The sequence below is a fragment of the Phalacrocorax carbo genome, chromosome 28 (genome assembly GCF_963921805.1).
Source record: "Phalacrocorax carbo chromosome 28, bPhaCar2.1, whole genome shotgun sequence".
Taxonomy (NCBI): Eukaryota; Metazoa; Chordata; class Aves; order Suliformes; family Phalacrocoracidae; genus Phalacrocorax; species Phalacrocorax carbo.
Window position 1 is genome coordinate 2,342,480 of NC_087540.1, and position 26,412 is coordinate 2,368,891.

Here is a 26,412-nt window from a genome sequence, read left to right on the forward strand (position 1 = left end):
GGCTGGTGATGTATCTGTACCTGCTGGTGGGCGACCTCTGAAAGGACAGGAGCCCATCAGACCTTCCCAAAGGGGCAAGGTGATGAAGCGAGGACTGCGTCCCCTTATTACAAGTGCAGTGCAATGCCAAGGACAGTCGCAGCAGGCAGCGGAGGCTGCACAGAGTCCAATGCTAATGTTGCGTGGCGTGGTATTACACCTGGATTTGCCCAGGGAGGAAACTGAGGCACAGCAAGACCAGGCACCCCCTTCCTCACCCTCAGCCTCCCCTTCCCTGCAGGAAAATGGGGGCAGCAGGACCGGGAAGGGTGCGTAGGAGCTTTGCTGCCTTGCAATACAAACCCAAGGAAATTCCTTGCAATGCTCAACCCCAATCAAAGATTGGTGAGAAGTGATTCCGACCCTGGATGTGGGGTTGCAGGACCCCTCATCACTCCTGGCCTCCCCTAAATGTCACCCCAGCACCTTTCCCATCCATCTTTGCACCCTCAAGCCCATACAGTTACCTTGACAGGAGCAAACTCCTGTTGGATCAGCTTCTTGAACTCACTTCTACTGAATGGCTCAGGTTTCTTCCCCTTCCTGGCATTCCCCTGGTAACTCTCCATCATGTCAGTGATGGCTTTAATGAGCTTAGACATGTCTCCAGTCCTGGAGAGGAGGAAAATTTGGGGACACAGAAAGGTGGCAGGGGCAGCTCTGCCCGCAGGAAAACCCCCACATTCCCTTCCGATAACTCAAAATATATTCAGTTCAGTTTCAGCCTTTCTAAATTTCTTTGCCAGAGGTAAAGATGGAGATGATGATCCTGGAGGTCTTTTCCAACTTTAATGATTCTAAAAAGAAACCTCCCATAGCTGGATGCTGAAAGCTGGGCTGCCCACCACCCTGGCTGCTCTCAGGACTTTCACCTTAGTTCACTTCATTTCTCCACTTTCCCACTCCCTCTTAAATTAAAAGGACGAAGCTCCCTGTAGCCATCTTAGGCACTTATCGGGTTGAATGAATCAGCTCTTACAGCTAAGGAAAGTGCCGCGTCTGCACACCCGCCGCGCTCGGGGCTGGGCGGAGGGAGTCCCGGCAGCTAATCCTGTGCTTGTGTCTTTAGTCCCTGCTGTCCCGAGCCCTGACCGGTTGCAAAATGACGCTGAAAACATAAAAGCTCATTTCAAGTACTGAAAAAAACAGTGGAGACTCACCCTGCTCACCTGCATCAACCAGCCGACGGGCGCAGATCGGACTGGTGGGAGCAGCTCTGTGCAAGCTCCTTGCAGGCTGCCGGGGAGTGGGTGGAGGGTGAGGATTTCTTCCGGTCATTCCTGTTCTCTGGCTGCCTCTCCACATTGCTGCACTTCCCAAGGAGCCTCCCTCATTATCCTTCCCCGGGGAGGATGTTTACCAGCACACCTGGGAAAGATGTATGTAGGTCAGCGTGCAGCTCTGCTCTCGGCGGGCGTCGCTCTGGGACCCAGGCGGGGAGCGCAGGGCTTTGCGCAGGGGTTTGCACTGGAGGCATCTCCTTGGATCAGGAAAAAGCTAACCAGAAGTTCTCTTCATATATGAAAGTTTGCATTTATCTTCTTCCAAAACATTTTTTTTTTCCCTTTACAACCAAGGCGATTTGTGGGTTTGTGGGGCGTTGCAATGCCAAAGCTTAGGAAATGTCATAGACAAAACGATTTCCTGCAGAAAAGGTGGTTTTAGTCTTATTTTTTGAGGCTGATACACATGTCTCATATGGGCTGCCCATGGGCCCAGACTGCATTCACGTTTGCTCAGCCTGGATAATGGCAGCAGAGCTGTGATTTCTTCCACGAGAAAGAAAAAAGAGCACTGAGCTGCTTTTCAAACAGGGCAGCCTGCACCCAAGCGTGCCAGCAGTGTGGGGACACCCGGTGACGCCAGCCCTGGCTGGCCATGGCCAAGAGGGTTATGAGCTCCCTCCCGTGGGAAAGTCACTTACTACACATCTCGATGGGTCAGGGACAGCCACCGCCCGTCCCTGCGTGGGGCCAGGCTGCATCTCAGCCCCGATGGAGCCAACCGAGCCCTGCATGGGGCCAGGCTGCGTCTCAGCCCCGATGGAGCCAACCGAGCCCTGCATGGGGCCAGGCTGCCTCAGGGCTCCCAGGGAAAGAAGGCAGCACAGGGGCTGCGGGGATGCTGCAGCGAGGCAGCCAGGGCAGCATAGCTGGTTCTCGGCCAATTCTCTGTGTGGTCTCAGAGAAGTCAATGACCCTAGGTTTGCTCACCTAGAAAGGGGGTGTAACAAATCCTCCCTGCTATGAAGGGTGTGCCAGCTTTCATTAAGGGCTCAGGCACCGTCCCAAGATTGCCAGATATGGTACAAAGCCAGATGAGATCACGCTCTGCATCAATCTTCGCAGGTGGCGTTTGCAGGGCCGGGTTCATAGCAGCATGTTTGGGAGAGGAGGGGTTGCTGGAGCCAACCTGTGTCTCCCACATACCGCTGCTGACACCACCAGCGCAGCACAAGACATCTCTGCAATTAAGTGGGTTGTAAATGAGATGCAGACCATGGTCTGGAGCTAAATTTTACCCTAGCGCAGCGAGGCGAGAGGCAGCAAGTCGCTGCAGGCCCTCTGTGGCAAGGGATGCCAGGGACATGGATGCTTTCGGTCAAAGGTGGATCAGGCCAGGGGCTGCTCTCACAGCTTATAGTCTCTGGGAGCTGCAGCTTTTGGGAGAGCCCCAGCCCTGGGCGACTCACTTCAGATCAGTATTTGGGATGGCCAGGCAACTGGGCACAGACAGCAGCACAATTTACCTTGCAGCCTTTTGGGGTATAGCCTTGCCAGGTTGCTCAGCACAAACCCCACAGAGAGACCGATGTCTCTCCCATGAGCCAGGGCACCTGCTGCTATCAGCCATGTCCTTGATGGAGTCACAGGCAAAGGAGTATTTTCTCATGGGCTGGAGCCATCCCGATGGCCAAGTGCTCAGGGTTTAAGGCTTTATGTTGGCAGGTCCCTATCTCTGTACAGACAGCCTCAGAAGAGCATCACTCTGCTATGGAGATGGTGCATGTCTAGGCATGGGAAGGACCCCAGGACTGGGGATGCTGGGGGAGTGACCAGGCATGGCAGGACAGAAGCCAGGCAGGAAGCTCTTGCAGAGGATGGGAGGGCAACGCATGGCAATGGCACCTACAACCACCATACTCCTCCCTCCACTGCTGCCACCCCGATTAGCACACGTCCGCCCAGGGAATGAGGGGAATTATGAGGAAAATTGCTCTGAATCACTCTGAGCCAATCCCTTCCGCTGGCTACTCCCTGCAATCCTGCTGCCACCACGGTGCCATCCCGTGGCAGCACGTCCCCATCCACAGCAGCGTCAGGCTGGCTTTGCTGGGCTCTGGGCGTGGGTTTGCCCGGGACAGCAGGTCACCTCCTGGCCACAGGCCTCACCAGCACCCCAGGACCAACCAGTTTTAGTTTTATTCTGCTGTGGCTCATCACTATTGGTATGTCTAGACTGATAACGAATATGATGCACACAGTGCATCGAAGTCCCCAGCTGTCACAGCGCTGGGCATTGTGCAACCCTTCCTGTGTCAGCCACTGGGCTGCTGACCCCACGTGGGGGGGTCTGCGGGGGGTGAAGAGGGTCTGCAGCAGGTGGAGGAGGTCAAAAGTGGGTATAAGGGGTCCGTGGTGGGCAGGGGGACCAGGCAGGGTTGGGATGCTGGGGCTGGGCTGGGTCCCAGCTGGGAGGCACAGCTCAGCCCCAGCTGGATCACATTCCCTTGTTGCAGGGTCGTTCATAAAACCCAGCCCTGTAGGCTTTAGTCCATTTTCTCCAGCCTGGGAGCTCTGGGAGGGGATCAGCGCTGTGAGGAGCTGGCGAGGCCACCCCAAGTCTATTTTGATGGGACAGGACAGGGTGGCAGCCAGGGGGGACGTAGTCCTTAGGCAGGGGCCAGGCTGGAACCCTCTGCAGGGTGCTAATGCAAGTTGATGGTATTGGGGCAGAGCTCAGGGAGAAGGAGGTGGGGTACAGCCCCCCCCAAGCAGGGAAAGGAGAGGAATATTTAACATCCACCATTTGCCTGCTGCTTTGAGCTGTACCTTGGAGGAACTGCAGTGCTCTTCCCTTCTCTTCCTCCCCAGAGACCACAGGTAGGAGGAGCAGATGGGGCAGGGTTGAGAAAGAAAGGAGCCCTTACCAGCAAAACTGCATGGTGGCTTGAGCGGGGTGGGGGGTGCGAGAGAGGAGCTCTGGGTGTTTGCAGATCAGTGCGTGTCCTCATAAGGCTAGTTTAGCCCAAAAGTTCAGGTTTTGTTTCTGACACATAAATCTGAACAATCCTACTTATTGCGAACAGTACCGGTGGTGCAGAAATACGGGGTGTGATGAACAGGGGGTCACAGGCTGGGGCCCTGCCTGCGATGGGTGGGCCTGGCTGCTGTGTCCCTGGGGTGCAACCCTGGCGAGTCGGGCAGGACTAGGAGCTCCCCGCGTTGCTCCGGGGCCGGTGGCCGCCCCAAGAGCCTCGGTGGCACATGCCACCAGGTGGCAGCAGGAACCTGGTCCTCAGCTTCCAGAGGCTTCATCCTGCCTTATAACCTGGGGGTGAAGGCAGGTGGGGCTGGGGGCTGCCCTCATCCTTCTTCGTGCTGCTGGAGAGCTGCTCCTGGAGCAGCAAGGCTGGAGGAACCCAGGTACCATCCCCAACCCCAAACAAGCTGTGGGCAGCCTGTTGTGCGTGTGCTCACCTTCCCCATCAGCCTGAGCAAGCCTTCCTCCGCAGCATGGGATGTGGTTAGGGTGTATCCAACACCTTTTTGCTTGTGTTGCTTTGGTGTCTCCTCTGCTGGGGTGAAAGGATGCGTACGGATTTGGGGACCGCTCTGCTATTACGGGAGGCCCAGCGATCGCCTCTGCTTGCTCGCAGCCCTGCGTCGGTGTCCTGGTCCTGCTGCGCTCAGGGTGTGCGGTGGTTCGTTCTTTGCCACCTCTCGTGCGATGGGCCAACAGCCCTGGCGGGTGACACAACAGGAGCCCTGCACCCCGGGTTTCAGGGGAGCGTAAAGTCCTGCTGTGTTGGCAAATATCCTGTGGCCTCAGCACTGTGAGCTTTAAGGCTGGTTCCTGCCTGGGTCCTGGGGGAAGGTCCCAGGGTGGTTTGTGGGTGCCCCCAGCACCCAGATTTGTGTGTTTGGCCCTCTGCTGCAGAGAACAGAAGGTCTGACCACCCACCAGCAGGGTGCTGAGCTCCTGAAAAGCTGATCTGCTGCAACTGGGACCCAAACCACCCTTGTCCTGAAATCTGGGCATGTCCTTGTGGGCCAGACCTGGGGGCAGCTTGGTTCTTGGAGGTGATGTGCTTCTGCCCTGGCAGGGTGGTGGTAATGAACCAGCTCCGCTCTCTCCTTTGGGTGGGGGGCTCTTACCTGCTCCATAGACCCTAAAGTGCTGTAGGATGGGGTGCATGACCCATTTTGGGGTGCAGGATTGAGTGTTGGGTGCAGAGTCTGGCTCCAGAGGGCACCTGCCACCCTGTGCAGGCTCAGGCAGAGCTGAGTGGACTCTGGTCCCTGCAGCAGGTTTTACCTTATAAGAAGGTGTTTGACACTGGAGATGTCAAAATTGACTCCAAAGGAAGCTGAAGCAACTGGGCCAGCAGTGGTGAAGCAAACTTGGGGCAGTCTTGTGTTAACCAGGGAGCTTGCTTCAGTGCTGCTGGTTTGAGGAAGCTTGTGGCAGGTTCCTTCACAGAGCAGGGCAATTTCAAGGCTTTGACTCACCCTTAGGAAATCACAGCTGTTCCTTTTCCCCCCCTCTCTAAAAGGCATTTGCAAATCACCAGGCTTGGTGCCTCCCTGGGGAGCCTGTTCCAGGGCTCCACCACCCTCTGGGGGAAGGACCTTTCCCTAATGCCCAGCCTAACCCTCCCCTGGCACATCTCCCTGCCGTTCCCTCGGGGCCTGGCGTTGGGCACCAGAGAGAAGAGATCAAGGCACCTCCTCAGTGCAAATTCAGGGTGCTCTGAGTGAGGAGCTGGGGTTGTTCTCAGTTCTTGTCCACATGAAACCCAGTGGCTGGACCTCGCTGCCTGCTGTAGCACTAAAACTAAACACATCCAACCTCCCCGGCCCCTTCCAGCCCCATGAGAGGACCCTGCAGAGCAAACATGCCCTAAAAAGGGTCCTCCTCCAGGAAAGAGTGCTCATGCATCCCCATCCTTCCTTCCAGCTCTTGTCTACCACCACAGCTCAGTCCTAGGAGACATGCAATGTTTTCAGGCCAAAATGGGCTTTTTTTTCCCTAGTTGGGAATGCAAAGACCTGTCAAATTATACTGCCTTCCCTGACCTATGGAGCACTTTATAACGTAAAGTATTGCAAACACCCACTGCAACGAACCCTGCTCTCCCCAGGCATCCACCGTGCCCCTGAGAACCTGCAGCCTCTCTCCAAGGTGGATTTGCCTGGGTTAAAGCCGAGCTGGGAGAGAGGAAGGTGCAGCACTTGCTTTGAGGAAAACCCACGCAGACACACGGAGGAGCTTTCACAGCCTCAGGGCAAATCTTTATTTGGCAGCAAAACCATCAGACTTAAAGGAAGGGAAGGAGGGAGGTGGGCAGAGAAGGATGGAGGGGAGAAAGCCGGGGGCTGCAAGTACTGCATGGGTGCCTTTGGCTGGGGACCACAGCCCACCTCAGTGGTGGTGTTGGTGTTTGTGCTGCTGCTGCTGCTGCTGCTGGTCCTCGACCTCATGGAGGTGTTCGTGGGTGGCAATGGTCACGCGGGTGATCAGCAACATTGTCTCGGAGAAGCTGATCTGCTGATCCTTGTTGATATCAAGGTCATTCATGATTTGGTCAATGGTGGCCTTGTTTTTCACGTGCTGCAAAAGAAGGGACAGGGTGAGGGCAGAGTCCTGTCACTTGCAGCTCAAGCCTCCCCCCTGGCCTCGCTGGGACCCTCACGGGTGCCAGGCCCCCAGCAGCCCACTGCTGCGTGTGGCTCCATCCTCATGCCATCATCACCCACTGCTCTGGGGATGGCAGTGATTCACCCGTGGCGATGAAGCAATCGGAGAGCAACAGCCGAGCACCGTCGCGTGGAGACCAATGAAGGCAACGGTGTTACGTCGGCCACAAGCCTCTCCTTCAGCGTGTTAGATTGGAAACACTTTACCTTCTGCTTTAGCAGAGGGAGTTACAAAAAAAGGGGCTTTTGGCTGATATTTCTGACATCGTTCCTCCTCGATGGCAAAGGAGCTCTTGAGTAATATGATCCTGATGTTTGCAGATACAGTGCTGAGGGTAAATACCCAGCTGCGGGTTCACCCAGACCTGGGTGGGTTTCCTTCATCTGTCTTTATGGAGCACGTTTGGAAAGTAGCAGTTGGACAGGGAGGGTCTGGGCAGAAGGTGCTGGGGCAGGAGAGCAGGGTGGGAAGGGAGTGAATGCAGCCCCTGTGGTGTCCAGGCAATGGGGTCCAGCCTGGCTCCCTCCCCCATGGGTCATGAGAATCTCCACTCACCCTCAGGTAGTTCGCAAGCTGGCTCTGAATCAGGAGCTTCAGCTCGTTCTTGGTCAGGGTGTCACTGTGACCCTCCTGTCTCGAGTACTTGTGGAAGATATCGATGATGACATCCATGGACTTCTCCAGCTCAGAGAGCTGTTCCTGGCCCTGGGGGGTCTGGAAGAGAAACAATTAAACTGAGTAATGTCAGGAGCCACAATAGACTGGGAAGTCTGATGTGAACCGGCGAGGCTCTGGTACAGCCACCGGCTTCACACCAGATGAGGACGCGGACGGGCTTTGACCAGTCATTCTATTCTGGGGTTAAATTTGAGCTGTTTGAGTTTGCTCATATCTACAAGACAAAGGAGGCTGAATGGGGTCGCAGCCTTTGCCTGCTTCTGCTCTGGGATGTGGGACTACAGAAAATAGCTGAGAGCTGATTTCCCCCGCAAATGTGCCTTCTGTAAATCAAGCGCTGTTGCAGCAAGGCTCCCAGAATAGCTGGCGGCACTGCAAAAGCCTCTGTAGAGGTACGGAGTATGAGGCTCAATGTCCAGGAGACCCTTCAGTGGTCAGACTGTGCTGTGGGGAGCCTTTTCCAGGACGAAGCATCTCTTCTTGTGAGTTGTGCTCGGAGAAGCCTGAGTGGAGACGGTTATCCTCTGCCAGCAACTGATGGCAGCTCACATGGCGAGGAGAGGCTCCCCGAGGGTCCTTCCACCTCCGACGGCCCAGCTGGCACCTGGAAAAGAGCATGAAGACCTTAAATGCCCGAGACACCGTTGGACTTGCCTTGCTCATCTTGACGAAGTAGCGAGATCCACTTGGGCTGGAGCAGGGCTGGTCTCAAGCGTGGCATCTCTTATAGCCCAGCCATCTGCCTGCGCCACTCCGCTGGTTGTGAAATGTCTCTGTTTCAACCAATTCCAGTCCATCTTCATGACATACTCGTGCGTTGCTTAAGGCTATGGGGTAGTTTCTTAAAAGGGGGTCTCTGTGGCTTTTCCCGCAAGGTTGGTGTGTCATGTGTGCTGGCTGGGTTGCAGGGAGGTGGCCGGGGCATGGCCGTTTCCCCTTCACCCCCTCCACCTGGCTGTTGGGGCTGCAATTCTCCATCAGCTCTCAACAGAAGCCCATTCCCCTCTGCTTCTTCAATTCCACTACCTTTACACTCCTCTGTAGGGGTGTCTTTTCATGCCGTGAGGCAAAGGAGACCCACAGAATTGTGCCTGCACTTCTCCAGTGAGCCAGCTCTGCTTGGCCCCGTAACATCCCCCGTCCTTGCTGACCTGGTGCGTGCGAGTGCCGCGTGGTCCTGTGCACCCAAGCGCATCCCGCTGCTTCACCCAGCCCAGCCCTGAGAGCGTGCCCGGGGTTGCCTGTGTGACACCGGCACGGTGCTGGTGCCGAGGGCAGGGCCCCAGCACCCGGACACCGTCCCCCGCCTGCAGCAAGCGGCTCCGTGTGACAGACAAATAATACGGGGCGGGTTCCCAACCTGGTGGGGCTCCAGGAACTTCATTTTTGTCTCCTCAGGATAACAACCTGTGACAAGGGTGGTTTCTCCCCAGTTGGGGTATGTTCTGAGCTGTGGAAACCAGGTGTGGCTGAAAGGTGTATTTTTACCTTTTAGGGCTGCGTCCTCGCTTTGTGGCTTTTTTTCTGTTGTTTCTCATTGTTGCAGAGACCCAGCGCAGGCCCTTTGGCTCAAAGCAGCTAAGATCAGGAGGAAAACGAGATTTTCCAGTGCTTCTTCATTAAAACACTCTGCCTGCTGACTCAGCTGACTTATATGGGGGTTTGTTTAACCTGCCAGACATGATGTTAATCACAGACACAAAGCGGAGGCCGAAATGTGGCCATGGACAGGCCTGCAGCGAGCTCCAGGAGCTCCAGATGAGTTGATACAGGGCAGCACCGTGCAGGGAGCTGCGTGGGGATGCAGCCCTGGTCCACACATGGTGGCCACCCGGACTCCAGCCCTCCCTGGCCAGGGTGCACTGCATTTCACAACAGGAGTGCTTTGATGCACAAAACAGCTGGAGAAGGGCCAGGGCGTTTCACAACGGGGTGTCGGGGACCATCCTTTCAGTTGCAGAATTTTGTAGCAATTTCAGGAAACCATAATTTTGGTCATTTTACCATCCTGGAGGTGGGGAAGAGCAAGTACAGGTTACAGGGTGTGGGGTGGGCCAGGGATTTCCAAAGAGGGATGGTGGCTAGAGCCTCCAACGTGCCCACCAGGCAGCAGGGATGAGAGACCCCAGGTATTTGATTTTTAAATCATAGAATGGTTTGGGTTGGAAGAGACCTTTAGAGGCCATCTAGTCCAACCCCCCTGCAGCGAGCGGGGACATCTTTAACTAGATCAGGCTGCTCAGAGGCTCGTCCGATCTGATCTTGAATGTTTCTAGGGACGGGGCATCAACCACCTCTCTGGGCAACCTGGGCCAGGGTTTCACCACCCTCATAGTAAAAAATCTAAAGTCTAAATCTACCCCCCTTTAGTTTGAAACCATCACCCCTTGTCCTGTCAACCCCTGGTTTTTCAATGCCAGTGCAGTCACTAATGTGACCGGGGAGCCCGGGTATTGATTAAGGTCACGGGAACGTGCGCTAGCACAAATTTCTGCCCAGCTTTGCAGGTCTCCTTGCAGGGGGAGCCTCCCTGCCCAGCCATGCCTGTAAGCCACGCTGAGCAGCAAGCTGCAATCCTGGCCCCAAGGCCACGGGCGTTGCGCAAGCATCCACTTGCTGGAGCTGCAGAGGGGAAGGAGCGGAAAGCAGGCATCAGGCAGCACGCAAGCAGCCCAATAACCACGGCAAATGCAAGAGCTTGTTCGAGGTGACTGGGGTTGGTTGTGCCCTGAGGACCTGAGCGCCCCAGGCCTGACAATCATTGCAAAATTTTGCAACGTCTTTCAAAATATGCATTTACAGGCAAGTGGCTGGCTGATGCGGGAAGAGGGCACAGCAGGGTTTGTCCCTGTGTGGTTTGCCGTGTTTCACAGCAGGTTTTAGCTCAGGATCAGAGTAGGATGTGTGTTCTGGTTGCTAGATGTGGTTTTAGCTTGGGGAAGCCGGGGGATGCTCTCTGAGCCCTGGTTCCTGAGCACCTTTGAGCATCATCAGACCAGTGATGCTCCAGCTGTGACCTGACGTGAGCAGCCACCACAGGAGCTGGGGCAGCCTAGAGGTTTTCCCATCCTGGACCTGCAGGGGAAAGGATTTGCTGGTCCTTTACCTTGAGCCAAAAAGCACCCACATATATCTCAGCCATATCAAACAGCTACAAACTCAGCTGCTTGGCAGGCACCACCTTGGTCCAGCCCAAAGGAAGCTGAGCACCAGCTCTGCTGCCAGCACAGGTATGGCACAGCTGCTGCAGGGTGCTTGACCCTCTCCAAGCACTCCTGGAGCTCTGGCAGGTCACAGGGTTGGATCTGGCCATTGCACTTGCCCTTCCTGCCCGTCTGCAACATGCAAAGTGTTGCTCTTGCTTGTGCTGGGCCAGCTGCCTGCTCAGCCCCGTGGGGTGGTGGTACCCAAGTGTTCAGTGAGGAAAAGAGCTGGATTACAGTGTGTTTAGTACCCAGAAACAGTTTTTGTTGGTGCTGCAAGACATCTCCCAGATGGCTCAGCCAGGGAGAAGATCCTTACGCCCTGCTGGAGCTTGTCATGGTTTTGGTGAGAATATTTTACTGGCGGAAAAACGCCAAGATGAAAACCATCCGGGCGTTTCATCTTGGCTGGGCGGCAAGTGATTCAGCAGGGTTGGGAGGGAGCACTCCGGATGACTTGTCTGTGTGGGAAAACTCTGAAATTGGAGTTTTTATTGGGATTTAGGGAGGGAATTTAAAATCTCCATTTCCTGTGGGCCAGTAGCTATATACACGGTGTACTTTTTTTTTTTTTTTTTCCTCAGAGCACCCTGGCTTGTTCTTGTGGTAAAGGCTGTGGTCTGTTGCGAACTGCTGTTGTCATGTGTATTAATGCATTTTCCTGCTCACAGGTGATCCTGCATCCAGGGGATGCACTTGGCATGGCCAGGGGAAAGAGCTGGGTGAGGATGGGCAAACAGGAGCTGCTTCCCCAAGCCAGGCTAGCTCTGCTCTTTGCAGTCTTTGCAGAAAACTTCCTCTGCCAGGAGAAAAACCTCTAATACAACTGCTGTATGTTGCAGCTGATGGTTAAAACCCTTGCAGAGCTCAGGCAGTGTCTTGCACTGGTCTTCTGGCCATTAATACCCTCCTAGCCCATCGGTCCAGGCCTCTTGGCTTGGACAAGACACTGAGCAATACAGCTCTCACCCACCCAGCACATCTCAGTTATCCTCTTCCTTTATAGGTGTTTGGGGTGCCTCATTTAGGCAAACCTTTATCCCACAGCCCCTGTAGGACCATGCATTCTTGCAGCTGGTGCCCACCCTCCCCACCCACGAGATGGAAAAGGGAGTGCTAAGATAGGAAGGACTCAGTGAACTTCCAGTGATGCTTTATTGTCCCACAAGCGTGACTGATCCAAGCAGCCAGAGCCCAATTCCGCTGAGTTTTTCATGGGTTGTGCACTGAGACTCAATCCTTGTCTGGCGTACAGCGGTCTTCGTGGTGGCTGATGCGATGGGCGTCATCGGCCACCTTGGCCAAGACGATGGTGAACTCCTTGAAACTCACTTCTTTGTCCTTATTTAAGTCTGTCTCTCCAAAGAGCTTGTTCAGGTAGTTGCGATCATTCCTGCCCTGAAATATGGGGACAGGACATGTGTTAGCCTGCCCCCTCCCTGGGCTGCACAGCCCCTGGTGAAAGCTGAGCCCGCTTTGTTCTTGCATACCCTGGGAAGCGTTTGGAAGCTGCAGGATCATTGTGACCCTCTCCTTCCTTGCAGTTAACCCCTAGTTAAAACCCCAGATGGACAGGCTCTTGTTCCAAGCCCCTTTGGCTGCCTCATACCCCTGCAGCGGCAGGAGGGGTGAGCAGGGGTGGCCCCACAGCACATGGACAGGCTGGGTCTGATCACAGAAACCCTCTCTGTGGGCCACAGCCATGGCAGGGACAGCACCTCGTTCCCCCAGGAGCATCCCTGGATGCAACCTCAGCCTCATCCTCCCCACAATCCCCTGAGGAGACCGTCCCCCCAGGGAGCACAGCACAGCTCCTGTGGTACTCACACAAACTTCCAGGAAGGTCGGTGCCTGCTCAGTCAGCAGTGCCCTGAATTCATCGAAGTTGAGGAAGTCGAGATGCTTCTCCTTCGTGCTGTAATGGTGGTAGACATCCACAATGGTTTTCAGGGCCATCTCCAGGGTGCTGTTTCCAGGGAAATGTTGAGCCTCAGGCAGGGTGGTTCTGGGATGGGTGCTTGCCGACATGGCTCAGCTCTTGAGGTACCCAGAGAAACTGTGCAGAGAAACCCCAAAGCCATGAGATGCATCAAAAACCAGGCACCCCGCTCCAAGCTCTTGGCCCCCACCCCACGAAGCCCAAGGGGGCTGTGCTTTGTGCTGCACCTCCCCAGCGTAGCAGCAGATCTGCACCAGGAGCCCTGTCTCATCGGGGCTGAGCAAGCCAGCAGCGCCCAGCGCGCCTGGGGGCGGTCGGTGGCTCCTTGGCGCTGAGCAGGTAACGGGGGGTTTTAGGAATATCGCTGTTTTACAGCATCGCCCAACCACCTCTAATTTTAGCTTCACTCGAAGTGGTTTGTTCTTAGTGGCCTGGAGGCATTTTTCAGGCAAATTAGACAAACCCACCAGGCTGTAGTCGGGTTTGTGCACCTCGCCACCATCAGCAAGGATGACTTCAAGGCAGGGAGCACAGCTCGGGTATGGGCTCTGCTGCAGCCTCTGCCTGACCTCCTCCTCCTCCCTCTGCAAATCTCCCTCTTCTCTTTGGGCTGCAAACCCTTTTCACCGCGGACACTGAGCACAGAGACCCTGCTCTCCAACACCATGAAGGTGACACCCCTGGAAGGCGCTCTCCTTGCCAGCAGAAACAATTACGCTTCGACTAACGAAGGCACAGAAATGCCATTAGATTATATGCATCTCATTGTAGCCAAAACCAGCCTCCGACCCTGGCCCAAGTAGGAAGCATCACCCTGGAGTAAAACAGGCACGGCGTGAAGTGATATTCAAAATCGCTTCTTCATCTTATTTCCTGCAAGAACCATTACAGTGTTACTTACCCTTGACTCCAAGAAGGGTTTGCAGAGGATGGGTCTCTTGCAGTGATCCAAGAGCCTGGGCAGGCACCCCTTTTATACCTGTCTGAGGTCTTCTTTCATCAGAGATGGTGACACACCTGCTGCAAGCAACAGCTTGAGTTAGTATTTCCCGTACTTGGAAATTGCAAGGTGGGAATTTCTGAACCCCTCCACACCTCATACCTCTGCAGATAGTTCCTGGTTGCACCCACCGGGCTTTGGAAATGCTGTCCTCCCACCCCACCGTCACCTCCGACAGGGCTGAGCTGCTCGCGTGCTGCGCAAAGAATGAGAAAAATGCCGGTTGTAGCATTACACCTCAACGTGAGCTTAATGGGCAAGTCCATCTTGGCAGAACTTGCCAAAACTTTGCGAGTTTTGCAATGTGCTGAAAATTTTGTGTGCTGTCGTGCAGGTGTAGAAGGAAGATGGGCTGTTTTAGAGAGACGTGGGTAACTTTGTCCTTTGGTTGACCCAATCTCGGTTTTCTACAATACTAACCGGTTGAACGCAAAGAGGAAGGCAGTATCTGCCTTTTAATAAACTGTTTTCCAGAGGATTTTCCATTACTTTCTATTTTCACGTCACTCGTACCAGGACTTTCCTCTTGCCCCAGAAACTTTGTGGTGGAAACCGGGCATAAAACAAGAAGAAAATCTAAGGTCAGGGTCTTTATGGCTGGAGCATTAACTAGCAAGTGTTTTGCAAGTGGCCTCTGTGCCACCCATCTTGCATTAGCAGAACAGGTACTAAAAAAATGAAGAGCCCATACAAAGATGTAAAAATAAGCAATGGATTCCAGGAAGAGGGTAGGAACAGAAAAACAAAAGGATAACCGTGCCTGTTTGAGGATGCTTCTTGCGTGTCCAGGGGACAGTATCTAGAATTGTTGCATGAGTTTTATTATGGTATTTCTGACTCACATTATTGCTTTTTTTGTTTTCCCGCTCTGCTCATTAGAGAGTGTTGACAGTCTGAAGTTGCATCCTCATTCCTTAGCTGGCCTAGTAAAGCATTGGCCAAGGCTGGGTTTTGCCCCGTGCCTTTGCGTAGCCCCCGTGCAGACAGACCCGTGGGCTCTGAATTCCCATCTTTCCCAGCCGTGTATCCCCAAAACCTGTCGGGAGGGCAGGAGGGGGATGCCCAGCCCCGCCAGGGGAGTGATGGCCAAGCGACAGCCGGGTGCCCTAGCAGGACAGTGAATAACATCTGCCTCTGGGGGACAAGGGCTGCTTACCAATGGCAAAACTGTGGAGCCAGAGAGTGATCATTGAGTGCAAATAACCACACCGTAGCCCCGTGCTTCGCTTTGTGGCTTGGTTTCCATGGGATGGGCCCCCGGTTTCAGTTGATGTTGGAAACATCAGAGCCACCTGAGCCTGAGGACTTCTCACGCAGTGCACAGTCACTGACAGATACAAGAGCTCTTTTCTGCTCGTGTAGCTGTTCCCCAGGAACCCGTGGTGTCTTGTAAATGTGCTGTGTCCTGGGGGGCTGCTGCCCCACACCAACAAAAAACTCCAACTTTATTTTGCACAGTTAACACCAGCTCTCCAGAGCCCCTCAGCCTCGTTCTTTGCTGTGTCAGGGCTTGAAAGAGAAGCGCTGGTTGCTTTGTGGGTTGCAAAAGCATTTCACGCACCCCAAGGATGCTGCACCCCCAGCTGCAGAGATGGGTCTTGGCAGCCACCTGGGGAAGCAGCCACCAGCTGTGCTTCAACCCTGGCATGTCTTGGAGCTGGTACAAAGAGGGGCCAGAAGAACAAGGGCAGAGGATGTTCTTGTGCAGCCACCGGCTGCCTCTACCCAGGAACCTCCCCAGTGCGATGGGGAGCTATGCAACCCACCGCCTCCTGAGGAGAGGCGTGCTGGGGCCAACCACCCTGTGCAGGGAACCCCTTGAGCCTCAGGAAGGCAGTGGGAGCGTGCCAGGGTCTGACATGCTTCAGGATGGGGAGTCCATGCAGCCTGTGCTGCTCAGCTGGGACCCAGCAGCTCTGCTGCCCTGGCTCCTTCCTCCCCACGCCACCTTCCCTTTCCCATTGCTTCTCCAGTTCAATGTGCATTTAATCCAGCCCACAGCCATGGGCTGGCTGCATATTGCATTCTCCCTGGAGACAGCAGGACACATAACACAGATGGTTTTGGTGCTTGAAGAAATTTTATTGCAATGCCAAAGGCAGAAGCAGATGACAAAGCTCTGGTTATGGGTTTGACTGTGCTTGTGGACAATCGGAAGGGATGATCCTGCTAGAAGAGCACAATCCCGTGGGCACAGTCACCCAGGAAAACACTTCACTAGCGGGGACCGTGGCCATGGTCATGGCCATGGCCATGACCAGCATCTGGATGCTTGTCGTGGCTCCCATGATGCTGGTGGGACCTATTGTGGGCATCAATGACTGCAAGATTCAGCGTGGTCAGGAACTCAGTGAACTTCAAGCGACCGTTGTGGTTGCGGTCTGCTGTGACGAAGAGTTTGCTTATGTAGTCGTCGATGGACATGTTAGGCTGCAGCAGGATAAGCGTGAAAAAGAGTCAGCCTGAAGCACAGTGGTGTTCAGGGTCACCCTCGTAGCCCACAGCTATGGAGTAAGGCTCGCCCAGCAAGGATTGCACAGTTTCAGGGAAACACCAGATAAACCCTCCCTCCCCTTTGGGAGTCTCTCGGCCCCCCGCCATGACCCAAGGAGGCCTCCACTCTTGCAAGCTCTCACCAGCATTAGAAGAGCTGGGCTACTCTTGGCTCTTACCGGCAAGGTGTTATGGAGGAAGGACTTGGCATTCTCCTTCAGCAGCTCTGAGAACTCATTCTTGCTCAGGTAGTCATCTATGGGCTTCTTTATGGCATACTGGTGGTAGACGTTGACGACATCCTCCAAGGCGCGCTCAAGGTTGGTTTTCATCTTTCTAGGAAAGGACCGGCAGCACAACACCAAACCCCATCGCAAGAGAAGGACTGCCTTCTCTTCCAGGAGCCCCAGCCAGGCTCAGGCTTATACTGGTGGCCCTTCCAGCAGCGCGAAGCCTGAAGCCACTGTTTGGCAAGGATCTACTTACCTACGAGCAGTGCTGGGGCTGGCTTCTGCAGACGGCGGTGCACGGGAGGAGCGGAGCAGGCAGGAGCAGTGGTGGCACGGTGGAGATCAGGTCACTTTTATACTCTCCCTGAGCTACGATTTGTGACACCCTTAAATTTTCTTTGGGGCAATAACCCCAGGAATTGTGCAAGGCTACGAAGCACACCCAGGCGGCAGTTTCTTGCCTGGCTCCAGAACTGGCTGCTCCCACTGTTAACAAGGGAGGGGACGCACCAAATTCATTAGGGCAAAACAAGGAAATACCAAAAGAGACATTTTCAGGGAGCCAGCATCGTGGCTCTGTGACAGTGCAGGGGCTTCCCCAGGAGCAGGGACATTCCTGCAGAGTTTGGGGGTCTCTGAGGAGAGGATGGAAGAGGAATTTTTCCAGATTACATGAAAGGTGCTGGGTGAGGGTCTCTAGTGGGGTGATGCTGGCTTTTCCCAATGGGGGATGTGGTTCATCACTCCTGTATCTGCCCTGAATTTGGCTGGAGGTGTGACGTCTGCCCCCAGCACGCTGCCGCACTGGTGCTAGGCGGGGGTGACTGATGCATCCCACCCTCCAGTCACCTCTCCAAAATCAGGAGCAACATTCATCCTGAGTGATTTCTTAACAGCTAGCAGGGACCCAAGGAAGATGTTACAAATCCAGGCACGCCAGCATGCCAGAAACCTGCCAGCCACTCTTAGAAGGTGGCATTTCCCGGCAGCCCTAATTGCTGCCTGGTAATAACCGAGGGCATTGGCAAATGCTGCTTATTCCCGGCGTTGGGTGGATGTGGCCACTTGCAGGAGATCCTATGGTGTTCCCAGTGCCTGGCACTGGCTGCTAAACCTGTATATCTTGAGGGAAAGACAGCCTGGGGGGGGGGCTGGTGAGGAGCCTGTGCCCCCCAGTGCCCAAGACCTTCACCCCAAGTCCGTGCTTGGTGGGACTGGCACAGCAAAAAGCCTGTGCTAGCCTTTAAGGGTAAAACCCTTAAACAGCAGTGATGAAACATCTCCCCAACGGCCTCCTAATTCAGGAGCATGAGCACCTGGTGCCAGAAAAAAACTGAATTGCAAAAGAGTGAAACAAAGGGACAGTTTGTGTGATGGGGACGGGTGTGTCCTCACCAGGAAGGGGAGACACGCAGGGCTCAGCACGACATGGGTGCAGCATTGGTGGGACGTGATGGGACGCGCGTGGGGAGGTTGGTGGAGACACGCATGTGCCGTGGGGCAGGCGAGAAGGGGCAGGCGTGCACTGCGGGTCCTCACGCTGCCGTTTGCTGCCCAACCTGCCACAGAATCATAGAACGTCCGTTGCTGGAAGGGACCTGCAAGGACCATCGAGCCCAGCTCCCGTCCCTGCACAGGACACCCCAAATTCACACCATGGCTCTGAGGGCCTTGTCCAAGCACTTCTGGAATATCGCCAGGCTGGTGCCGTGATGCCTCCCTGGGGAGCCTGTTCCAGGGCCCCACCACCTGCTGGGGGAAGGACCTTCCCCTAATGCCCAGCCTGACCCTCCCCTGGCACATCTCCCTGCCGTTCCCTCGGGGCCTGGCGTTGGGCACCAGAGAGCAGAGACCAGCCCTGCCCCTCCTCCTGCCCTCGGGAGGGGGCTGCAGAGCGCCATGAGGCTGCCCTCGGCCTCCTCTGCTCCAGCTGAACAACCCAAGGGACTCCAGCCGCTCCTCGTACGGTTTCCCCTCTAAACCCTTCCCCAGCTCCATGGCCTCCTCGGGACGCTCTCCAGTAGCTTTATACCCTCAATGTCCTGCGGCGCCCAACGCTGCCCACAGCGCTCGGGGTGAGGCCGCCCCAGCGCGGGGCAGAGCGGGACAATCCCCCCCTCGCCCGGCTGCGATGCAGGGCTCGGTGCCCCCCAGGGCACGGCTGGCCCTCGGGGCTGCCAGGGCACGCTGGGGGCTCGTGTTCAACTTGCCGTCGGCCAGAGCCCCCGGGTCCCCGCAGAGCTGCTCCCCAGCCCCTCGCGCCCCAGGCTGCCTGTACAGCCAGGGCTGCCGCGCCCCAGGGGCAACACCCGGCGCTTGTCCTTGTTAAACTCCGTGCGGCTGGTGACTGCCCAGCTCTGCGGCCGGCCCAGACCCCTCTGCGGGGCCTCGCCGCCCTCGGGAGCATCAACAGCTCCTCCCAATTTTGTGTCATCAGCAAGCTTCATTAGTATTTCTTCCAGCCCTGCATCCAAGTCATTTATGAAGAGGTTAAAGGACACCGGCCCCAAGATGGATCCCTGCGGAACCCCGCTAGTGACTGGCCACCAGCTCGATGTAACCCCACTTACTGTGACCCTTTGAGCCCGACCCATCAGCCCATTGCTCACCCCCTGCATTACGTGTTTATCCAGCCGTGGGCTGGGCGTTTTGTCCAGGAGGAGACTGTGAGAGGCAGTATCGAAGGCTTTCCTGAAATCCAAAAAGACCACAGTGACTGGCTTCCCTCGGTCAACCAGGTGGGTGACCTTGTCATAGAAGGAAATCACATTTGTTAGGCAGGACTTTCCCCCCGTGAGCCCGTGCTGGCTGGGACCAATGACTGCACTGTCTTTCAGGTGTTTTTCAATAACTCCCAGAATAATCTTCTCTGTAATTTTGCCAGGCACAGCAGTGAGACTGACGGGCCGGTAGCTACCGGGGTCATCCCTGTTGCCCTTCTTGAAGACTGGGCAACATTTGCCAGCCTCCAGCCAACTGGGACCTCTCCAGATTCCCAAGAGCACAGAAAAATCATCGCACGATGTCTCACTACGGCATCAGCCAGCTCTTTAAGTACCCGTGGATGAATCCCTTCAGGCCACATTGATTTGGAGGGGTCTAGTCGGACAGAAGCCACATGCCCACACACCAGGAGCTCCCCACACGTGCCCTGCCTTGGGGCCCGGCTGCCACACCATGGCAGCCCACGCGCCAGTGCGAGAGCTGCCACGGGGCGTTGGTATCTGCTCTGCGGGGCTGGGGGTGTTGGTGCCGCGGTGACGGAGCCAGTATAGCTCCGAGGGCATGGCAGCAGGGTGGTGACAGGGGTGTGGATGGACGCAGCCTGTGAACAGCATCATGCCAGCTTCAACTATTCACAGATCGGGCAAAAAAAAAGAGGGTCAAGGGCTTGTAGGGGGGTCCCTTTCACCCGCCTCTGGGATGCAAGTGTGGTGGAGCCACGTTCTCAGGTGTGCCACTGAGGCTGGAAGGATGGATACTTTTTTTTCCCCTAATATTGATGCTGAGTCTCAAACGCTGGGGTCTGTGGAACAACCCCTACGCCCTCCATTTGGGGGAGCAGGGGGCTGAGCTTCAGCCCCAGTCTCCTGGCAAAACAGCCCTTGCAAAGCCGAGGGTGCCGTGCCTCGGTGGGAGTCCCAGGCAGAAGGACGGGCAGAGCATCACCAGCACCCAACAGGATCCGTCTGCGGGGACATGAGCACCGGGTGCAGCCCGTTGCTACATCCCTCCCACTCACCCCCAGCAAAAGAATAAACATGAGGGTTTAATTTATTTAAGGTTCAAAAAAAAAAAAGAAATGACCAGAAACACAGCAACAAAACATTACAACAGGAAATTACAAAAAATTTTCCAAAGTTCCTCACAAAATGACTCCAAAAGTTCCCCCGCGCCCCGCCGGCTGGCCCAGCATTACATTTTGCGTTCCTTCAGTGCATCACCGATGATCACGGCCAGGGCCCCCAGGAAGGTGACGTACTCCTGCAAATTCCCTTCCTCGCCTCTGCTATGGTCCAGGTGCAGCCCACGCCAGGGCAGCACGGGGACGGAGGGGAGCGCAGCAAGCGGCCGGGAGCTGGTCCAGCCTTGGGGCAGGGAGCGGGGGGCATCCCAAGGCCGGGGGGGCAAAGCCTGGGTCGACGAAGCAAAGCCTTGGTGGCATCTCCACTTGCCAGTGCTTCTGAGAGCAGCCCCGAGCCCACCGATAAAGGTCCGGCTCCCAGCAGGGCAGCGGCAGGGGGGGACCCACGTCGGGAAGGGGCACATACAGAGCCCAGCGCACAAGCCTGGGTTGGCCGCAGCTGTTCGGTGGGGGGAAAAAGGGGACCAGAGGGAGGAAAAGGAGACTTACAGATGTGAGCAGACCAGGCTCCGGTGCAGGGGAGGGAGGGCTGTGGCTACACGCCTCCTCGCATTTATAGCCATGGGCTGAGTCCTCCCATGCTGGCGGCCCAGGGGGGCTGGCTGGGTGCACAGGGAAGCCACTCCTCTGCACGCCATAACCCCACCCCGAGCAGGAATGCAACTAAAATCCTGCTCCCCAACGGTTCTTTTGTGGTGGGGAAAGAACAAGGATCTTCAGTGACCTCCCGCCACAGCAGGTCCTGCCCCATGGAGCAGCAGGTGGCGGGGGCGGGGGGGAGACGCTGACCCTGTTTGAGCTTAATAATTATGGCTAAAAACACAGTTGTTCACCCGTCGCTGTTATCACTGTGCCTGTCGGAGGCATTAATCCCTGCGAAAGCGCCTGCCTTGCCTTGCACGGTTGTGAAGCAGTTCTTGGGGCTGCAGGGCAGGGTGCTGCCGGGCAGAGCCTGCCGCTGACGCACACCGACGCGGCCGGCGGGGATCAGCCCCGCGGGCGGTTTCCGAGGGCTCGGGGAACGCGGTGCCCATGCTGCGGCAGAGCAAACGCGCGCTCCTCACCCAGTACCCGCAACGCGCACACGGGAGGGAAGCGGGGTCTTCGCCAGCGTGGCAGCACCCCTGTCCCTGGGGCACGAGACACACACCCCCCCCCCCGTTGCAAAGCATGCAAAGGACTTTTGTTAAAGAAAAAATTTATTGAAAAAGCATCAGGAATACAGCAGGAGGGTCATGGGGGCAGCAACGCAGCCTGAGGCCGGGACCCCTGCTCACTTCTTGTGCGGCATCTTGTTGGGGCAGTCCTGGAAGAAGTCGTTGCACATCATGGCCATGCAGGCCAGGAAGGTCACGTACTCCTGGAAATCCACCTCGCTGTCGCTGTTGCTGTCCAGGTGGCCCATGAGCTGCTGTAAGCTGGCCTCGCTGGTTTGTCTCTGCCCAGGGGCAAGAGCGGGGGGGTTAAAATGGGGGTTTGCAACAAGGGCCACATCCCCGAGTCCCAGCATCACCCATGGGACGTGGCACCCCCCTGCTGCACACTTACGCTGAAGGTGGGCAGCTCCTTCAGGAGCATCTCCCTGAGCTCCTGCTTGCTGAGCTTGTACTTGTCCCCCTCCTTGCCCGAGTACTTGTGGAAGGTGGAGACCATCACAGCCAGTGCCTGCTCCAGGGGAGACGCCATGGGGGATGCCTGCGAGCCTGGAGGCACCAAGAGCACAGGTAAGTGAGAGCAGAGTTTGGTGTCCCCAGACACCCCCGCACTGGGGGGCTGACGGTCCCCCCCCAGGCCATGCAAGCGACTCCAGTGCCCCACTTCTGGGCATGCACCGGGATCACCATTTCCTCCTTAATTTCACCCTCCCGCTGGAGGCTGGGCATCGCCATCTGGTACCGGTGCTGGGTAACCTCCGAAAGAGCCATGCTGGAGGGGGAATTGTGGGGGGAGGCAGCAGCCCTCTGCGGCCCAAGCCAGGCAGGGAGGGGGCACACACGCGCTTTCCCAGCCCCCAGAGGTGAAACGCAGCCTTCGAGCTCAGCTCACTGCAGCAGCAGCCTCACGCCCAGTCCCAGGGGATAAACCTCTGTTCGGGGGACCTCACTGCGGGATGGGGCAGCTGCGCCGTCAGCAACATCTGGCAGGCATCTGGAGGGCCAGCGGGGCGAGGGGGTACAGAGCATTGTAGGGGAAAAAAATGAAAACAACTCACCGACAGCTCAAACGAAACAGCTGAGGATGGGCAGGGCGAAAGGCAAGCCGGCGTCAGGCCACAGCATTTATAGCCCCGCCTGGGACGCCCTCCTCACTCCCCGGGTGGGAAGGCACTAACGCTGATCCAGACAGACATTGGCTGGCAAGGGAGGAGAGGAAACCTTGGGAGCAGCCTTGCCCCCGCTCACCCCCCCCCAAACCGTCCTGCCCCTGCACTGCCAAGGGCGCTGGTTTGGGTTAGAAAGAGCAAAATGTGCCCCCGGGGCTGGACAGGGACCACCTGGACGAGGAGACTCGCTAGGGACAAGGGGTGAAGCAAGGGCAGCGGTGGGCACCACGTCCCACCGCTGCCAGGGAGGGCAGGCGATGCTGGTGCGGGGCGAGATGCTGCCCACGATGGTTTTGGCAGCATCCCCGGGGACATCTAGAAGCTGCCAAAACCTGAGCGGGGTTTGTCCGTGGCTTTGTTGTTGTTGTGCTGGATGTTTGGGTGAGGGTTTTTTGGTTTTTTTTTTTTTTCTGTTTTTAACTTAACTGCAAGAGATTTCTGTTTCCTAACTGCGAGGGCAGTGCGTCACAACGCCCCGTTGTGTAACGGAGCGCTATTTTGGTGCCTGCATGTCCCAGGCACATGTCAGGGAGCTGCGGGAGAAAGCCAGGCACCGGCGGTTTGCAACCCCCTGTCGTGGCGTGAGCCAGCTTTTCAGCGTGGCGCAAGGGCTGGCAAATACCCCAAGTGTCCCTGAGCCTGGCTGAGCCCCCTCGGGACAAAGGCACCTGCTGCTGCGGGGACCAGAGTGAGAAAAACAGGGGATGAAGCCCTGCTGCCGGCTCCAGGTTGCTCCGATGCCCAGTGGGGTGTCAAACTTCACCAAACACTTCACAGCATCTCCCCAGGTCGGGGGGTTTCTTTAAGGATCATTTTGGCAAAAGAAACCCCCAAGCCTGAACCTCATCTCCCTGTTAGCAAGTGCAAACTGGTGTAAATTACTGGGAGGGGGCAGAAACTCCCTGGGGCTCTTCATAAAGACCCTGGGAAAGGGCAGGGCAAAGCTTGGAGCTGCTGGGGGGATGCTGGGAGGACTTGGGGGCTCAGGGACAGGCCCTGCCAGGGGTCTGCTCTGCCATGCAGTGACGCAGAGGCTTTGTGAAACTGGGGTGGTTTCTCTAGGGTTTTGGGGCCGTTGGGGAAAGCCAGAGAGCAGCCTCAGCACCTTCTGCAAACCAGCCCAGACCTGCCGGGAGCTGCTGCAGCTATGGGGAGGTGAAGCAGGGGTGAGCCCCGGGCTTCCCAGCCGCTATCGCAGGCTGACGTGCTCAGGAAGCCACCCCCACGGCTCTGTGGTAAACCTGGGGGGCTCAGGTTGACCTTCTCCAATGCAGTCCCCCAGCATGGGCTCATCCATGTCCCAGGGAGGCTGAGGGTCTCCTCCAGCTGCTCAGAAACAGCTCTTCTCTGCAGGAACTGGGGACACGCTGTGGCTTTTGTGCTTTGGATGGACCTTGAAACTTCCTGCCTGCTTCCTCCAGACCACCTTTCTCTCCCCAAACCCAACGCATGGCGCAGGGCAGCTCACGCCGACCTAAGACCCAAGCTCAGCTCAGGGAAGCTCGTATGTTTTGGGCCAAATGTGCACTGAACCAGCAAGGACGGTTCAGGGGGGATGTCCAAGGGCGTTGCTTGGAGGCGGCACTGAGCTGTTTTGCTCAGGCTTTTCCAAAAAATGCCTCCCGGGGCTGAGTCGTGCTGTGGAAAATCCCACAGAGCAAGCGGAAGGCATGAGTCACCCAGCTGCCCGCTAACCTGTGGCACACAAAACCCGGCTGAGGCACACCAAGGCTTTGGAAAAGCTTTTATTGAAAGCCCCCCGGCGATGCTGTGGGCAGCGGGGGTCACTTCTTGCGGGGCTGCTTGGTGGAGCCGTCCTTGAAGAACTCGTTGAAGCCCATGGTGACGCAGGCCAGGAAGCAGACGTACTCCTTAAAATCCACCTCGCTGTCCTTGTCATGGTCCAGGTCGTTCACAAGCCTCCTGAACTCCACCTCGTCCATTTGTTTCTGCAGGGGACGGGAGCGCAGTGGGGGGTGAGGGGTTTTGGGGTACACGGATGAGCGACGTGCTTCCTCACCCAGCCCCGCTGCTTGCAAGGAAGGATGTAAAAAGCCTGGGCTTCCCTTCCCCTGCCTTGAAGGAGGCTTTTATCTTCGCCTTTGAAAGGAGGTGGCCTTTAGAGATGCAGGTGGCTTACCTGTGATCTGGGGCGTGCTGGCACACCTACAGCAAATATGCCTCTTAGTCATGAAAAAGCTCGGCTGAAAAACTTCTCCTTCCCTCCTCCCGGTTTAAACCACAAGCCAGAAGGGGAAGTGGGGGTTAAAAAAAGGATTTAAAAAAAATGGAAATCGGAGCATGACTTTCTTTGCCAATCAAAATATTCCTGTGGGTGTAAGAAAGCCAAGCTTCCTTTCGACGTGAGCATGCTTCAGCTCGGGTTCTCCTGGCCTCGTCCCTCCTCCCCAGGGCTTGCCCCGGAGCACGAGGTCTCAGCGTGTCGCACATGGGCCGCGTCCATCGTGCGTGCTTTGGGGACATTCAGAGACCGCTTTGGCTCACGCCGGCTCACACTGTGCTGTGTGGAAAGACCCGAGGCTGGTTTGCTCCTGCCCCTGCAACACCCCCCGCCCGTGCCCGGGAACCTCCGAGGGATGCAGAGGGATGTGCCCCCACGGCCACTCACGCTCCCGAAGACGGGCAGCTCCTTGTTCAGCAGCTCCTTGAGCTCTGCCTTGCTGAGTTTGTACTTGTCCCCCTCCTTCCCCGAGTACTTGTGGAAGGTGGTGACCATCACGGCCAGCGCCTGCTCCAGGGGACATGCCATCGCCAGCCTCCTGCACGCCTGGAGGGCAGAGCACCGGGGGTGGGGTCAGGGCAGCGATGGGGGCCCGTCCCCCCCCAACCTGCCCAAATCAGTCCGCGATGCTGCAGAGGAGCAGTTGCAACCCCGGTGCCTCGCAGGGAGGCGTTTGGGGGTGCCGCGGCTGCTGGGTGAATGGCAGCTGGAGACCAAAGCTGCGCAACAAGCGATGCAGGAGGAAGGGGAGCAGAGACTCACCGGGGTCAGCAGAGATCACGCAGCAGCGGGGAGCCAGGGTGCTGCACCTGGAGCGCGATGGGCATTTATAGCCCAGCCGGGGTGGCGCTGGCCCATGCAGCCCCCTCGCCTCCAGGCTTTCCCAGCAGCCCCACACCTCATTTTTGTTTCACCCGCACCTCATTTTTGCCTAATGAGCTGTGTGATCCCATTAGCGGGAGGTGGGTGGGTTTGGGTGCTGCTGGGAGGAGCTGCCGGCCCTACTGGGGAGTCTGGGGACCGAGGCACAAGCCAAGAGATGGGCACGGGGATTGGGAAGGGCTGGGGCATCCCCTGGGGCTCCCTGGAGATAGCTGGTCACCAGCCCACATTCCTGCCTGAGCCGTCACTGTACTGTCACCCACACCACCAGCTTTCTGGGTGGCCCTGGTCTCCCCACGACAGACAGTCCCAAGCCCTCCCACCCCAGTGACCCCAACGCAAAATGAACAGGCTCCGCAGCGGGGCTGGGGAGGTGACAGCAGCTCTATTGAGCCACAGGCTGGGGCTCGATGCCGGCCGGTGGGGCCATGAGCCTTAGCACAGAAGTCACTGCAGGACATGCTGGGGCAGCCCAGGAGGACCACGTACTCCTTGAAGTCCATCATGTTGTCCTTGTCCTCCAGGTCCTTCGTCATCAGTGGGGTCAAGGACGGCGCTCACCGGCCACAGCACCACAACGGGTGGTTTTGGCAGAAG

The 26,412-nt window shown here is 56.7% G+C and overlaps 5 protein-coding genes across 5 annotated transcripts; all 5 read right to left on the reverse strand.

Annotated features, from left to right (window-relative positions):
• Nucleotides 1–6,528: 6,528 nt before the first annotated feature.
• Nucleotides 6,529–8,385, reverse strand: LOC104046892 (protein MRP-126). Its single transcript, XM_064474748.1, has 3 exons — nucleotides 8,293–8,385; nucleotides 7,516–7,674; nucleotides 6,529–6,873 (listed from the first exon to the last, which is right to left on the reverse strand). The coding sequence occupies exons 1-3, from the start codon at nucleotides 8,299–8,301 to the stop codon at nucleotides 6,685–6,687; spliced, it is 357 nt and encodes a 118-aa protein (XP_064330818.1). The 5' UTR covers nucleotides 8,302–8,385; the 3' UTR covers nucleotides 6,529–6,684.
• Nucleotides 8,386–11,993: 3,608 nt separating this feature from the next.
• On the reverse strand, nucleotides 11,994–13,718 carry LOC135318180 (protein S100-A12-like). The gene is made up of 3 exons (XM_064475082.1): nucleotides 13,682–13,718; nucleotides 12,669–12,897; nucleotides 11,994–12,239 (listed from the first exon to the last, which is right to left on the reverse strand). The coding sequence occupies exons 2-3, from the start codon at nucleotides 12,867–12,869 to the stop codon at nucleotides 12,075–12,077; spliced, it is 366 nt and encodes a 121-aa protein (XP_064331152.1). The 5' UTR covers nucleotides 12,870–12,897; nucleotides 13,682–13,718; the 3' UTR covers nucleotides 11,994–12,074.
• A 2,184-nt stretch (nucleotides 13,719–15,902) lies between these two features.
• LOC104046891 (protein S100-A12-like) lies at nucleotides 15,903–16,802 on the reverse strand. Its single transcript, XM_009507127.2, has 3 exons — nucleotides 16,760–16,802; nucleotides 16,453–16,609; nucleotides 15,903–16,210 (listed from the first exon to the last, which is right to left on the reverse strand). Exons 2-3 carry the CDS (start codon nucleotides 16,603–16,605, stop codon nucleotides 15,998–16,000), a joined length of 366 nt encoding a protein of 121 aa, XP_009505422.2. The 5' UTR covers nucleotides 16,606–16,609; nucleotides 16,760–16,802; the 3' UTR covers nucleotides 15,903–15,997.
• A 4,747-nt stretch (nucleotides 16,803–21,549) lies between these two features.
• On the reverse strand, nucleotides 21,550–22,668 carry LOC104052204 (protein S100-A4-like). Its single transcript, XM_064474729.1, has 3 exons — nucleotides 22,581–22,668; nucleotides 21,917–22,071; nucleotides 21,550–21,806 (listed from the first exon to the last, which is right to left on the reverse strand). Exons 2-3 carry the CDS (start codon nucleotides 22,052–22,054, stop codon nucleotides 21,642–21,644), a joined length of 303 nt encoding a protein of 100 aa, XP_064330799.1. The 5' UTR covers nucleotides 22,055–22,071; nucleotides 22,581–22,668; the 3' UTR covers nucleotides 21,550–21,641.
• A 1,790-nt stretch (nucleotides 22,669–24,458) lies between these two features.
• LOC104042991 (protein S100-A4-like) lies at nucleotides 24,459–25,730 on the reverse strand. Its single transcript, XM_064474731.1, has 2 exons — nucleotides 25,321–25,730; nucleotides 24,459–24,640 (listed from the first exon to the last, which is right to left on the reverse strand). The coding sequence occupies exons 1-2, from the start codon at nucleotides 25,459–25,461 to the stop codon at nucleotides 24,476–24,478; spliced, it is 306 nt and encodes a 101-aa protein (XP_064330801.1). The 5' UTR covers nucleotides 25,462–25,730; the 3' UTR covers nucleotides 24,459–24,475.
• Between the last annotated feature and the right edge of the window lie 682 nt (nucleotides 25,731–26,412).

Excerpts from the sequence above, each read along its gene's own strand:
- LOC104046892 (XM_064474748.1), bottom strand. Across the intron at positions 6,874-7,515 it reads AGCTTGCGAACTACCTGAGG|CACGTGAAAAACAAGGCCAC; the intron begins GTGAGTGGAGAT and ends CTTCTTTTGCAG.
- LOC135318180 (XM_064475082.1), bottom strand. The coding sequence starts at position 12,869 with ATGTCGGCAAGCACCCATCCCAGAACCACCCTGCCTGAGGCTCAACAT. Across the intron at positions 12,240-12,668 it reads CGACCTTCCTGGAAGTTTGT|GGCAGGAATGATCGCAACTA; the intron begins GTGAGTACCACA and ends CCCATATTTCAG.
- LOC104052204 (XM_064474729.1), bottom strand. The coding sequence starts at position 22,054 with ATGGCGTCTCCCCTGGAGCAGGCACTGGCTGTGATGGTCTCCACCTTC. Across the intron at positions 21,807-21,916 it reads AGGAGCTGCCCACCTTCAGC|AGACAAACCAGCGAGGCCAG; the intron begins GTAAGTGTGCAG and ends GCCCCTGGGCAG.
- LOC104046891 (XM_009507127.2), bottom strand. The coding sequence starts at position 16,605 with ATGAAAACCAACCTTGAGCGCGCCTTGGAGGATGTCGTCAACGTCTAC. Across the intron at positions 16,211-16,452 it reads TCCTCCATAACACCTTGCCG|CCTAACATGTCCATCGACGA; the intron begins GTAAGAGCCAAG and ends ATCCTGCTGCAG.
- LOC104042991 (XM_064474731.1), bottom strand. The coding sequence starts at position 25,461 with ATGGCATGTCCCCTGGAGCAGGCGCTGGCCGTGATGGTCACCACCTTC. Across the intron at positions 24,641-25,320 it reads AGCTGCCCGTCTTCGGGAGC|AAACAAATGGACGAGGTGGA; the intron begins GTGAGTGGCCGT and ends CGTCCCCTGCAG.